Source organism: Taudactylus pleione, unplaced genomic scaffold (genome assembly GCF_031769625.1).
Source record: "Taudactylus pleione unplaced genomic scaffold, aTauple2 ptg000216l, whole genome shotgun sequence".
NCBI lineage: Eukaryota > Metazoa > Chordata > Amphibia > Anura > Myobatrachidae > Taudactylus > Taudactylus pleione.
The window spans coordinates 6,502,720-6,517,544 of record NW_028284618.1 but is presented as its reverse complement, the minus strand read 5'-3'; the positions used below and the strand labels follow the sequence as shown (position 1 = coordinate 6,517,544).

General features: G+C 44.8%; 1 protein-coding gene across 7 annotated transcripts in view; it reads right to left on the bottom strand.

Annotated features, from left to right (window-relative positions):
* ADAM22 (ADAM metallopeptidase domain 22) overlaps positions 1 to 14,825 on the bottom strand; it is a 278,694-nt gene that overhangs the window by 63,673 nt on the left and 200,196 nt on the right. For all 7 annotated transcript variants that reach the window (XM_088478610.1, XM_088478609.1, XM_088478614.1 and 4 more), the window contains exons 11-14: positions 11,602 to 11,768; positions 6,332 to 6,416; positions 4,531 to 4,621; positions 1,560 to 1,611 (exon numbers count right to left, since the gene is read on the bottom strand). In XM_088478610.1, coding sequence (XP_088334736.1) covers positions 1,560 to 1,611; positions 4,531 to 4,621; positions 6,332 to 6,416; positions 11,602 to 11,768 — 395 coding nt within the window. The remainder of the gene's footprint in view (positions 1 to 1,559; positions 1,612 to 4,530; positions 4,622 to 6,331; positions 6,417 to 11,601; positions 11,769 to 14,825) is intronic.

The window sequence follows — 14,825 nt, the reverse complement described above, 5'->3', positions numbered from 1 at the left end:
ACCCGTTTGAGTGGGTGTGAATGGAGCCCACGCCACCTATGAACCTGTTGACCTTTCTTGTTGTAGTTACACAATTGTAATTAGTCATTGGCATGAATGATCTGCAACTTGGCATATTTTTTTTGTTTCTTTGTTGTAATTAATTATCGTCCAATATATACTGTACACCTGTATACCCTTGGCTGCATCTCCCTCCATTCCCTCCCCTTTTTTTTTTTGTACCCCATCCCCCTCTCTACTGTTAAGTGTTTTTTAATATATTTTCAATAAAACAAGCTTTTTAAAAAAATAAAATAATATGTACACTATAGCTGGGTACACAGTAGACGATATATTGGACGATTTGTCGTTTTGAGCAGAATTGGAATGACAAATCGTTTACATCGTCTAGTGTGTACGCACTTTTGCGTGCTCCTGTGCGTCGTTCCTCTCATCTTCTGTACTGCGCAGCAGATGAGAAGATAACTTTAAGGGTTCTTAGCAAATCGTGAAGTATACCGGACGACCAGGCGATATGTCGTTCTGATCTGGGCTCTGAAGACGTCACCTCAGCCACTCCCATATCCTCCATTTTCTCTTCCTACAGTCGCTTGTCGCATGCTACCAATATACAACACAAAAATAGGGGACCACTGTGCACATTAGGAGCTGCAAATTAAGTAGTATCACAAACACCTTACACACCAACAAACGATACAAATAAAAAATGTGGATAAAACCTAAAATTGCGCTCAACTTTCAGGATAAAAATCAGCTTTTCTTTAAATGGGAACTGCCTCTTCAAATGTCTTGTGTAATTCTGACATTATTTCCCAGGTTTACTTTTCATGAGGGACTTTGACTGTTATGTCTCCTTTACATAAACTATTTAATATTCAGGGGTCTATTTACTAAGCAGTGTTAGAAGACAGAGTGAAAAGTGATAAGGTGCCAGCCAATCAGCTCCCAACTGCCATCTCACAGGCTGTGTTTGAAAAATGACAGTTGGGAGCTGATTGGCTGGCACCTTATCACTTTTCACTCTGTCTTCTAACACTGCTTAGTAAATAGACCCCTTAGTTATCAAGATGAAAGCTGTGCGGTCGCAAAACACACACTTCACACTCAGAAACATGTGTGATGAACTTTATTTTATACCATTTAGAGATTGATACATATTATCCGGGAAAAACTGATGTATGCCCCTGTTAACCGATATAAAATTTCAGTTTGTTCCTATTTCATTTATGTGAAAAGCGATTCTTTAATTTCAAACAAGTCCAATTCCCGGTAAGAGTCTGCTTTGTCATGACAATAAATAAAGCACAGGAACAGACACGTAACGTGGCTGGAGTAGACCTAAGTGTAGATTGTTTTTCTCATCGACAACATTACGTGGCTCTTTTGCGTGTCACGTCATGACTAATCTTGTCTGCGAGGCAATCTTATAAGACCTTGGTTAAAAAAAGACAATCGCCGTAAATTCAAAATTGCTCCTGTGTGAAGCCGGGGGTGGGTCGCTAGTTTAAACGAAACCATAAAAATTTATTTTATTGATAAAATATAATTCACAATCTTACCCAATGTCTTCCATGATACAGCCAGACCATTTATCTTCACAAGTGCACTCCCCTGAAATAGTAAGCAATATAAATGTACCAGAATACAGCAATATTGCATTTTATAGTTTCATGCTATAATTTACATCTCAATAACCGAAAGCAAGTCAACTTATATTGCAGTTGAATAAGCAACTATAATAGTCATACTCCAGAGAGAACAAAGAAAGAACCAGAACAAAGTAAGGGCACCCAATCCTCAACTATCCAACTAGGGAGCGGCAGCTAACCGAGGGGACCACCAATGTCCTACAAAGCTTAATTGCTGATAAACTAGGAAAAAAATGGTAGCACCAAACACTCCTGATCTAAATGGCAATCCAGGGTTAGTTACCCAAAATGTTAATATTGATAAAAATATTAAAGATCTCCAATCTGCAGTTATAACAACAATAAATATATACATTAGACAAAAACAAGCATTAAATCACAATGTATATAAAACACAAGAATTTTCTGGCAGTATTATAGATAAAATAGCAGCTATAAACATGTGTTAACTCAGGCGGGTACACACTGGACCTGATTCAGACCCGCTCGCTAAGGCGCAATCGCTCGCTGGCAGGCGATTTCTACTCAGTGAGCATGCGTATAATTCGCAGTGCTTGTGCGCAAGCCAGTCTATGCGAACTGTTTTTGGTTGCTCGTAAGCCACTATCAGGTCGCTACTTTGAGTGACAGGAAGGTGCTTGTAAACGGGAGAGTGGTGTTGCGAACGCAGGCGTGTCGGGCCGCCAAAATGCCGTTTAAAGGGCGTGCATAGTTAGCAAAGTAGCGTCATTGTACACGTCACCTGCATGTATATCAGGCCGTACTGATTGCAGTGCTTGCGGCGGGGAAAGGCAGATGGCTCACGATGGTCCCGATTAATCATACATTTCCCGGAGATGACGTGTGTTGTGAGTGGCAAGGGGGCGTTTTCAGACACTTGCGAGCGCACTTTGCAGTAGCTCGCTAACATAGTGGGCGTCCTTACGCGACGCAGTGCGAGCGCTTAATTTAAATATCCGGCCCTTTTTTTGCCAGCGAGCGATCGCATCTTATGAGCGGGTCTGAATGAGCTCCACTGTACGATATATTGTGAAATCTTGGTAGTTTCGCCCAATCTGCATGAATATCGTATAGTGTGTAACCCCAAGTCGTTGTTTACACCTGTCATTCATTGCATCATCCCATTGGATGTTCTGCATGTCCAGTGGAACGATTTCACGGATGGCGCGGTGTTGTTACATGAAGCAGGTAACGATATATCGCGTCGTCATATAGTGTAAAAGGCGATGTGATATATCATCGAATCGCTGTACCATCGTTTAGGTGTGTACCAAGCATAACATTCAATAAATTGTTACAATCAAATGAGCTTGTAAACAAACCTCCAAGTTATTAAAATAGTTCCATATGCATCATATATATTTATCACCTTAATTGATGTGTAACATGAGATGGCAAGTAGACAGTTATCACTAGTAAACTACTAGACAGGAGGCATTGATCAGTTATCAGTGGCAAGCTCAATAATTGATCAAATTACCAAAGAACAATAGTGTCTGTAGTTGTGAACTGTATGCAACCAATCTTAATATATTTGCTGCAAACTGTATACTCCAGAGAGATGTGACTTTTGCCCATGTCCCAATTGGTCGCCACAAAAATAAGTACCCAAGCAGGTTGGCATTGTTGCACCAGTGCATTGGTACCTATAGCCACTTTTCCAGTGTATTAGTACATATTACCATGTCCTATTGGGTTGCTACCTGGTACCACATGCCAGTGTAGTGCCACCTATGAAATGTCCCAGAGATTTGGAACATACAGTATATGTGTGCAATGCCAACTGGCAGGCCTCAGCGGATTAAAGCCGATAAGTCATGCACCATTAAAATCTGAGGGGTGAGATTTAGGCAGATTTGTAAAACCCTTTAAATGTACATTTCTTGTAGAGATGAGCAGTTCGGTTTCGGCTCAGTTACGTTCGGATCTGAAAACCGCATCTTATTGGAATGTGGGTCTCACGTGTTTTATAAGATAAATGCGAACGTACGCTAAATGTGGCGAAAAAAAACGTGTAGAACCGAACTGCTCATCTCTAATTTCTTGTAGATGTTTCCTTCAAGTTGTAGACACCGTTTACTCCTACAGGAGGGGGCAATATTCTCAGGCATCTCATAACATTTCCCTTTGTACAAATAGAGGCAAGGCAGTACAGTGCATCCGGAAAGTATTCACAGCGCTTCACCTTTTCCACATTTTGTTATGTAACAGCCTTATTCCAGAATGTAATAAATTAATTTTTGTCCTCAAAATTCTACACACAATACCCCATAATGACAACGTGTAGAAAGTTTTTTGGAGATTTTTGCAAATTTAATTTAAATAAAAGATAGTTGTGCCAAGCTTGTGGCATCATATTCAACAAGACTTGAGGCTGTAATTGCTGCCAAAGATGCATCAAAGTATTGAGCAACGGCTGTGAATACTTATGTACATGTGATTTCTTAGTTTTTTTTTTTTTTTATTAAATTTGCAAAAATCTCTAAAAAACTTTACACGTTTTCATTATGGGGTATTGTGTGTAGAATTTTGAGGACAAAAATAAATTTATTCCATTTTGGAATAAGGCTGTAACATAACAAAATGTGGAAAAAGTGAAGCGCTGTGAATACTTTCCGGATGCACTGTACATACCGCTTTACCATTTAGCCCTAGCCTAGGCAGTAACTATACTTTTCCCAAAGTAGAAACCCTTCTGCTATAACTTGTCAACCCGATGATTAAACTTATTCTCCTTTGGGCACTAAAATGTGACTGGTTACTGTGGGTTATAGACCTATTTTGGCTCGTGCCCCAGTTATTATAAATACCCCCTGCATCAGCTGTGAATGCTGTATTGTTATGCTGGGCATTATGTAAGTGGGGCATGTAGGTAACATACCTCTCATTATTTTCTTTTTATCTGAGAAAATGCCCAAGTTATGGGCCAGGGACTGTGCCAGGGTGACAGCCAAGATGTCCGACCGCCCAAACTAGGAAAGAAGAGAGGGACAACGGTTAGTGATTATGTAATGAGTAAAAATATTAAACTTAATTTTTTTGTATAGCCGCTCAGGACTATATTAACCGAATACATGTCCGCGGCAACACGAATCAGGAGGCAGAAAATAACATTTCCTCCTTTCATTCTTTCAATCTAATTTCATTGCTTTTTATTTATTCTACTTTCTGACAGGGTAAAAATGTGTATACCCTGCTGTCTGCAGAGGCTAACATTAACTTCTATTCATAGTGTATCTGACTCTGGTGGGAACACTTTATTGTATTCTACATTCATCCCCTCTCGTCAGAGTGTTCCCGGCTTTTTATCAGATCACAGTAGCAGAAGATGAGAGAGCCGATTTGAATTTTTATATGGATATATCAATGAGGACAGGGCTGCAGGCAACATGAGCAGTTTTATGGTGAGAAGAGGGGACCAGAGGGTCCCAAAAGCAGTACTGAGGCCCCTGTTATAATGATGCAGATAGATTGTAGTGTCAAACGCACCAGGTTCTCACAATCATAATGGCGCATGGGCTGAGGGTAATTTGATTAGATGGCAGGTGTCAGTGGCCCAACTCTGACTAATGCCTAGCAGTGATTAGACTGGAGCTGCTAGCAGCCAATCACATGACACCTTCCCTATAAAATGGGCAATGTGACTATCAATTCTCCCACAGTGTGACAGCTGCCAGGTGCAACAGCTTCTCCAGGACAGTGTATTTACTTACATATTTATTCATTTAGTTTCATATTGAAAAAACATTGCTTGATAAATAAACAGAGTTGCACATACATCTGAGAAATGTTATATTCAATAGTTATTATATGGCAAACTAATTAATTATGGCATTCTACTAATATCGACCATAGGCCCTCATTCAGAGCCGTACGCTCTGAGCAGAGCGCACGCTCTGCATGAGGGCCGGGCTCCATTTTCATGGAGCGTCCTCCTGGACGCTCGTATAGCTGTGGGTCACCACCCACAGGCTATACGAGCGTGCATTTTGATGGCCGCGATGGTCGTGACCATCGCGACCATCGAAATTGCGAGCCGGAGCCTGCGGTTGAGGTTTTCAACCGCAAGCTCCGGAGTGATTTTGGCTCTATCAGAGCCAAAATCACTCCCACTGACATCACTAGTGATGTCAGTGGGCCGGCTTCTGACGGGAGGCGTTCCCGTGGGAACGCCCCCGTCAGGGAGGCACGCCCCCGGCATGCCCACCAAAGGGGGCGTGCTGTCAATCAACATTGACAGCACGCCCCCTTTGATCGGACACAACGAGCGAAGGAAAGTCCTTCGCTCGTTGTGTCTGGCGCATGCGCACGACGGAGCTCCCTCCGTCGTGCGCATGCTCAGTGCAGACCATCGACCCACTTGCGAGCGGACAGCCGCTCGCGAGTGGGTCTGAATCAGGCCCATAGTTTGGCCACTGTTTCACTACTGTCCTTGACTGATATTTCATTATACTCATCTGAATAACGATAGTATAGCAGCGTCCATTCCTAATAATAAATACATGTATATTAAGATGATAGGTATTTATAGCAGATTAACTTGGACCCTTATTGGGGTGTGAAGATGTACAGGAAAACAAAATAAATGGTACTTTGTGCAGACTAGATTGTCAATATAGCTAGACAGTGACCAAAGTGACTAGAAAACAGGACACCATGGTAACAGTAAGACAACCGCCTACCTCATTTACACCACCTCCTTTCTGTAGGGAACACACTCCGCCAATATATGCCGCACCACTCCTGCTACTTTCAAACTGACTCCCCCTAAAGAATGCATTCACATAATAGTAAATGAATGAAAATAATTCAAATATCATAGGCGTGCGCAGAAGTTGGCACAGGGGATGCCGCAGCGGGACATCCCCCTCCTCCGGGTCACTGACCACCACGTTCCCCCCTCTCTCAAGGACATAGACTATTCACCTGGCCGCCCAGGCGAGTAGTCTATGTGCCCCGGACGGAGCGGTTAATGGGGTAGTCCATGTTCCAGCGTATGGGGAGGTCCCGCTGTGGCACCGCATGTGCCGGGTACTGCGCAGACCTATGTGCAAAATGGCTCTACAACAAAAGGGTTAGGGAATGCCAAAAACAGCATACAGCCATGGTCAAAAGTTTTGAGAATGACACAAGAATTGGTTTTCACTAAAGATGTGCGGTTCGGTTTTACTCGGATATGTTCGGTTCTCATAAACGGCATCATATTGGCTACCTGACCCTCACGTGTTTTGGATAGCCATTAAGATAAATCCGAACTTGCGCAAATTTGACGATAAGAACCGAATAAAACCGAACCCGCACATCTCTAGTTTTCACAAAGTTTGCTGCTTCAGTGTTTTTAGACCTTTTTGTCAGATGTTACTATGGCATACTGAAGTAACATTACAAGCATTTCATAAGTGTCATAGCCTTTTATTGACAATTACATTAAGTTTATGCAAAGAGTCAATATTTGCAGTGTTAACCCTTCTTTTGTAAGACCTCTGCAATTCACCCTGGCATGCTGTCAATCAACTTCTGGGCCACATACTGACTGATGGCTGCCCATTCTTGCCTAACCAATGTTCGGAGTTTGTCAGAATTTGTGGGTTTTTGTTTGTCCACCCGCCTCGATGATTAACCACAAGTTCTCAATGGGATTAAGGTCTGGGGAATTTCCTGGCCAATGACCCAAAATTTCGATGTTTTGTTCACCGAGCCACTTAGTTATAATTTTTCCTTATGGCAAGGTGCTCCATCATGCTGGAAAAGGCATTGTTCATCACCAAACTGTTCTTGGATGGTTGGGAGAAGTTGCTCTTGGAGGATTTTTTGGTACCATTCTTTATTCATGGTTGTGCTCTTAGGTTAAATTGTGTGTGAGTCCACTCCCTTGGCTGAGAAGCAGCCTCACACATGAATGGTCTCAGGATGCTTTACCATTGGCATGACACAGGACTGATGGTAGTGCTCATCTTTCCTTCTCCGGATTAGCATTTTTTCAGATGCCCTAAACAATCTGAAAGGGGATTCATCAGAGAAAATAACTTTACCCCAGTCCTCAGCAGTCCAATCCTTGTACCTTTTGCAGAATATCAGTCTGTCCCTGATGTTTTTCCTTGAGAGAATTGGCTTCTTTGCTTCCCTTCTTGACACCAGGCCATCCTCCAAAAGTCTTCGTCCTCACTATGCGTGAAGATGCACTCACACCTGCCTGCAGCCATTCCTGAGCAAGCTCTGCACTGGTGGTGCCCCGATCCCGCAGTTGAATCAACTTTAGGAGATGGTCCTGGCGCTTGCTGGACGTTCTTGGGTGCCCTGAAGCCTTCTTCACAACTATTGAACCTCTCTCCTTGAAGTTCTCGATGATCCGATAAATGCAATGAAGACTGCACTTGTATCCTTGCAGGTAACCATGGTTAACAGAGGAAAAACAATGGGCCTGATTCAGACCCACTCGCGAGCGGCTGTACGCTCGCAAGTGGGTCGATGGTCTGCACTGAGCATGCGCACGACGGAGGGAGCTCCGTCGTGCGCATGCGCCAGACACGACGAGCGAAGGACTTTCCTTCGCTCGTTGTGTCCGATCAAAGGGGGCGTGCTGTCAATGTTGATTGACAGCACGCCCCCTTTGGTGGGCGTGCCGGGGGCGTGCCTCCCTGACGGGGGCGTTCCCACGGGAACGCCTCCCGTCAGAAGCCGGCCCACTGACATCACTAGTGATGTCAGTGGGAGTGATTTTGGCTCTGATAGAGCCAAAATCACTCCGGAGCTTGCGGTTGAAAACCTCAACCGCAGGCTCGCAATTTCGATGGTCGCGATGGTCACGACCATCGCGGCCATCAAAATGCACGCTCGTATAGCCTGTGGGTGGTGACCCACAGCTATACGAGCGTCCAGGAGGACGCTCCATGAAAATGGAGCCCGGCCCTCATGCAGAGCGTGCGCTCTGCTCAGAGCGTACGGCTCTGAATGAGGGCCAATGATTTCAAGCTCCAACCTCCTTTTAAAGCTTCCAAACTGTTATTCTAACTCAATCAGCATGACAGAGTGATCTCCAGCCTTGTCCTCGTCAACACTCTCACCTGTGTTAACAAGAGAATCACTGACATGATGTCAGCTGGTCCTTTTGTGGCAGGGCTGAAATGCAGTGGAAATGTTGTTTTTTGAATTAAGGGCCTAATTCAGACACGCTCGCGAGCGCTGAGCTCTCGCAAGCGGGTCGATGTTGGCCCAGTGCGCATGTGCACGACGGAGGCGGCTCCGTCGTGCGCATGCGCGAGGCCCGGATAGCGACGGGGTAGCCGTCGTTATGGGTCTCGCACCAAAGGGGGCGTGCTGTCGATGGTGAGTGACAGCACGCCCCCTTTGGTGGGTGTGCCGGGGGCGTGGCTGCCCAGACTGAGGCGTTCCCATGAGAACGCCTACCGTCTGGGTCCGGCCCCACTGACATCACTAGTGATGTCAGTGGGAGTGATTTTGGCTCTGATAGAGCCAAAATCACTCCAGGGCTTGCGGTCACCGAGACCCTACCGCAGGGTCTCGTCGCAAGCCCGATGGTCACAATGGTCTTGACCATCGCAACCATCTTTTTGGCCGCTCGCATATGCTGTGGGTGGTCACCCACAGCTATGCGAGCGGCCAGGAGGCCGCTCTAAAAATTCAGAAGGATGGCCCTGATTCAGAGCGAGCGCTCTGTCAGAGCGTCCGGCTCTGAATCAGTGCCTAAGTTCATTGTCATGGCAAAGAGGGACTTTACAATTAATTGCAATTCATCTGATCACTCTTCATGACATTCTGGAGTATATGCAAATTGCTATCATAAAAACTGAAGCAGCAAACTTTGTGAAAACCAATACTTGTGTCATTCTCAAAACTTTTAGCCATGGCTGCATAGGCAACTTAAAACAGATACACGGCTAAGGAGTTTTCGCCATCACAAATATTGTCATACAGTTATGAGATTGGAACATTTGGGGGTTATTTATTAAGCCAAAATCATGTAGAAACAACTGTTTGTGGACAAAAAAGGCCCTATTTTAGTAATGGGTCTATTTAACAAAGGCTGAACGCAAGAGACATCAGCGGTATCTACTACGATAGGCTAAGTAACGAGCCCTGTATTCACAATGGAGGCTGCGGTCTTCACATCAATTTATTAAGCTCAGGAAAGTTTGACCCAAAGTAGCTAACACCATCTTTACATGGCGTTAGACACTGCAACCTGTAAGATAGCTTTTGTTGGAAAGGGATCTTTGGATCCCTCCCCAGCAGCTTATACTTCTGACTGCACGGCCCAAGTGCCGTAGACTAGACTTGTTCGAATCTAGCAGTACAGTCACGGGCTCTTATTGGAGCCACCAGGATTTTGATAAATAGGCACACAAAATTATTTATTAGCACTGAGATAATGGTTATTTACGGGGCCCTCACTGCCGCCAATGATTAAAAAGGCGCCTAAGCTTTGTGTCTATATTACCTGGAGAATAAGCAACTCAATTAGCTTATCACAAATAATAAGTGTTAGTCATTTATGACAAGCTAGCCATAACGTGCCAGAATTTCCCTTTCTAGCTGCCCTAGGTAACTTATACCCCCTCTCTCCCTAATGACTCAGCTCTCCGTGGTTTCAGCCACATCTACACCCCATATCTAGCTGCCCCTGGTAACTTATACCCTCTCTCCCTGCTGACTCAGTTCTCCGTGGTTTCAGCCTCCTCGACACACCATTTCTAGCTGCCCCTGGTAACTTATACCCCCTCTCCCTGCTGACTCAGCTCTCCGTGGGTTCAGCCTCCCCCCATCTCTAGCTGCCCTAGGTAACTTATACCTCTCTCCCTGTAGACTCAGCTCTCCATGGTTTCAAACTCCTCTACACCCCATTTGCAGCTGCCCTAGGTAACATTCCCCCTCTCCCTGCTGACTCAGCTCTCGGTGGGTTCAGCCTCCTCTACACCCCGTTTCTAGCTGCCCTAGGTAACTTATACCCCCTCTCCCTGCTGACTCAGTTCTCCGTGGTTTCAGCCTCCTCGACACACCATTTCTAGCTGCCCCTGGTAACTTATACCCCCTCTCCCTGCTGACTCAGCTCTCCGTGGGTTCAGCCTCCTCCCATCTCTAGCTGCCCTAGGTAACTTATACCCCTCTCCCTGCTGACTCAGTACTCAGTGGGTTCAGCCTCCTGCCATCTCTAGCTGCCCCTGGTAACTTATACCTCTCTTCCTGTAGACTCAGCTCTTCATGGTTTCAGCCTCCTCAACACACCATTTCTAGCTGCCCTAGGTAACTTATACCTCTCTCCCTGTAGACTCAGCTCTCCATGGTTTCAAACTCCTCTACACCCCATTTGTAGCTGCCCTAGGTAACATTCCCCCTCTCCCTGCTGACTCAGCTCTCGGTGGGTTCAGCCTCCTCTACACCCCGTTTCTAGCTGCCCTAGGTAACTTATACCCCCTCTCCCTGCTGACTCAGCCCTTCATTGTTTTAGACACCTCTACACCCCATTTCTACAAAATACATACATAGGGGCTTATGTAATCGCTCCTGCGAGTCTCCCCTTTGCTTTTTCCTTTAAAATGATTGCCATTTTAAAAATACCAGAGGTCTCGCAGGAGTTCCCGCAGCAGCTACAGCTCACAACCTATTACATAAGCTCAATAGACTTACTTTAGCCCAAACTACCATCATTTTTAAAATGTTTAAATGTCCAAAATATGTGACTAATGGAATATTATTGCATAAACTAAAATTAATATTAACCTAAAAACAATAATATATAAGAATGCTCCCCATGCCTCCCAATTACATTTGTCTCTATGGAAAAATTAAGTTTACCCCATTGCTGAATAAGGTTGTTAGATGGTTGTAGCAATACACTAGGGGATTTATGGCAAGAAATAAAGGCTATTATTGTAAATAGCACTCACAATTAAGGAAATCAGGAAGAAAAATAGGCAAGTTACAGATTACGTACGAAAATAGATGAACAACGTCACTTTTATCTTTGATAAAATCCCTCCTGTATTTCATAAATTCCTTCAGAGTCTTCAGTGGATTTTCATAAATACTGAATTTATTGTCATTAGCCCAGGTTTCCATGGCGACCAGCACTATTCTGGTGTTCAGCTGTTCCTTATATATCTAGTACATAAAATGGGAGAGAGAGCGTGCTGTCAAGGCCAGTAAATAAGACGTTACTATTGTACAAACCCATAGTATGCAGGGGCATAGATTGTGCCATGTAGATCGATCAGTACGCTAAATCTATTATATTGATACATTCTTTTATATTCTTCAATACAACTGAATTCTAAGCAATTCAAACTTATGGGTCATTAAGGCTGTGACACCTCAACCTCAGCATTTTCATTGCAAGTTTTATATGTTGCACATAGAGAGTAATAGCAATATTGATACGCACAGGCTGGAACAGGCAGTACATATATTTTCCTGGTGTCATTCATAACAAATAAATTCTACCAAATCATGCACTTTGTCCGGCACTATCCAAGGCAAATGTTACTTATATTGTATTACATTGTATAATGTGAAATATATTTCAATACAAGCATCTGGCTTTGATGGGATGCGGTTAACATAATTCGCCAGAATGCCACCGGTAGGAATCCCGACGCTGGAAAGTCGACGAGGGACTAAAGATAGGCGTCTAAATCCCGACGCTTATTTTTAGCCCTGACGCCCGGCATCCCGAACAAAGGTAAGTTGGGGCTTTGTAGCTATTAGGGGCTTGGGGGGGAGGGGGGGACTGGGGAGGGTTAGGATTAGGCCCCCCCCCGGTGGATTTAGGGTTAGACGGAGAGGGTTATGCTAGGGGAAAGGGGGATTGGGGTTAGGGACCACTGGGGGCAGGTCAGGGCTAGGCACCCCCCAGGGAGGGTTAGGTTTAGGGTGCGGTAAGGGGGGGGTGAGATTTAGGCACCCCCGATGGAATTTAGGGTTAGGCACCACTGGGGGGAGGTGAGGCACCACTAAAGGAGGGCTAGGGTGGGGGAGGGTTAGGGTACTTATGAGCCTAAGGCCCGTATTCAATTTGAGGCGAAAAGTCCAGACTTTTTGCCTGCTGGACTTTTCGCCTCCTTCGCCTGTTTTCCAGGCAGAAAAGTATTGCGCACGTGCCCGCTATTCCCCGTATTCAATGTAGGCGAAATCAAGAACAGGCAAAACTTTGATCAGCAAAAAAAAAATTGGAATTTTCGTGAAATAATTGTAGGACCCCCCTAAAGATGTCCAGACCTGGGGGATCACTATGGGTACCCCAGTTTTTGCCTGCAGAAGAAAGTCAGGGTTTAAATAGCCGCGACAGGTGTATTTTCCCGACATTGATGAAGTGATGCAGAAAAGCACTTAGCTTTTTTTTTTCGTTTTTAAAAGTGGTCCCATCAAATTTGGGGTACATGAAAATGGGTACTAGCATATTTTTAAGTCCCTAAACTAATTTTTAAAATATTCTGCAAAAAAGCACCTGCTGCTAATAGCCTATTCTAGAAAACACCTTCCGCATACTTACAGAATATCCCTGAACCTATCTCGCTATTTTAAACACTGTTCCCCTATTTTTATTTTTTTCCCAAAAAATTTTAAATAATTTTTTTGGGGTGTCCCGATGTATTTTTGTTTTACTTTTTTTTTGCACATTTCGTTTTAAGGGGCCATTCCAAGGGTGCAGGCTATTTTTTTTTTAAGCCTGCACCCCTAAACCCCAATTCTGCACTTTTTTTCGCCTGCTAAAGGCTGGCGAATATTTATCCCCGTTTTTTTACACCACACCGGCGAAAAGTCAATGTAATTGAATACGGGGATAATTGAAATAGGCGAAAATTACACCTAATTCCGACATTTCACCTCAAATTGAATACGGGCACTAGTCGGGATCTTCATTGTTCGGCCACCCACTGTCAGTATTTAGTCTGGTGGCATTACATACAGATTCCGGTTTTGACTACTGTGCCGCTTTAAAGCAGTACTGAGCGATGTGACAATGGGGTATATGTAACAGCTTGCAGACAGCCTCAGGATTTCGCCAATTTACAGTAACTGTGATATTTAAATCACAGCTACAATCCCGGGTTGATGCACGTGAACGTGCATCTACCCGGGATTTTTGTTAGTGTAAATGGATCCACCCGGGTCCAGGAACCTAGGGATCCATCTCAGGTAGTTTGCAGAGTTGACCAGAGGCTGTTCCGCGTGTCACCCTGCAGTGTAAACGGCGCGATCCGGGTCATGATGACCCAGATCGTGCCACATGCCGCCTCATTGGCCGGCTTCAGTGGCGATTGGAGATTACATTATCTCCAAGTGTCCACTGCAACCAGGGCCAGGCCGAGCAGCACGGAGCACGCATTCCTCCCACCCCCCCCCTTCCTCTGGGCCGCTGCGGAGTGAGGTCGAGGAGGGGGAGGGAGGGGAAGAAGCGATGCTCACCTGCGCCAGAAGAGCTGGGTCATAGCTGATCCGGCTCCGGTGTGCACGGTGCTGACCCAAGGTGTAATAGGGGTCTGTCCCGCGTCTGATCCGGGTTGGAAACGTGTTCCAAATCCAGGGTCAGACTTCGGTATAAAAAGGGGTATAATTTTTAAAAAGCAAATATCTGGTAGGCTTTCACTACAGTATTTATTACAGCAACAGTACTTGTACACTATGGGAGCAAAGCAAAAAGCAAGTAACTTTCTACGGGATGTAGTCAAAAGGTCGACAGTAATGGTGTCAACATTGTTAAAATGTTAATGGTAGGGATTAAGGACAGTGGAAAAATAACTACCGGACTGGAGGATCAAAGCTTTGAACCGGAAGCGACGGTCACGTGACCGCCGGGATTAGAAGCCGCTGCAGCCGTCGGGAGCAGGCAAGTCACCGCTGGGCCATCAGGACGAAATGTCGTCATTCTGGCAGGTCAACATTTCATCACTGCATAAATGATGAATGTCGACATCAACATTATAACCATGTCGATGAATGTCGACATTATGACCGTCAACATTTCATACTCAACCCCTTTGTTCCTGGACGAACCCTGCTGCAATGCAAGGGGTGCAAATACATTTACTGTTTTTGCATGCAGGGTAAATACAGGCTGCTTTTGCATAAAGCCCACAATTGCTGGACAACTTTATTTGTACAGTGAAATGTAAATTTGAGTTTGGACACGTCTCTCTTAAATCTTTAGCCCCTTTCAGA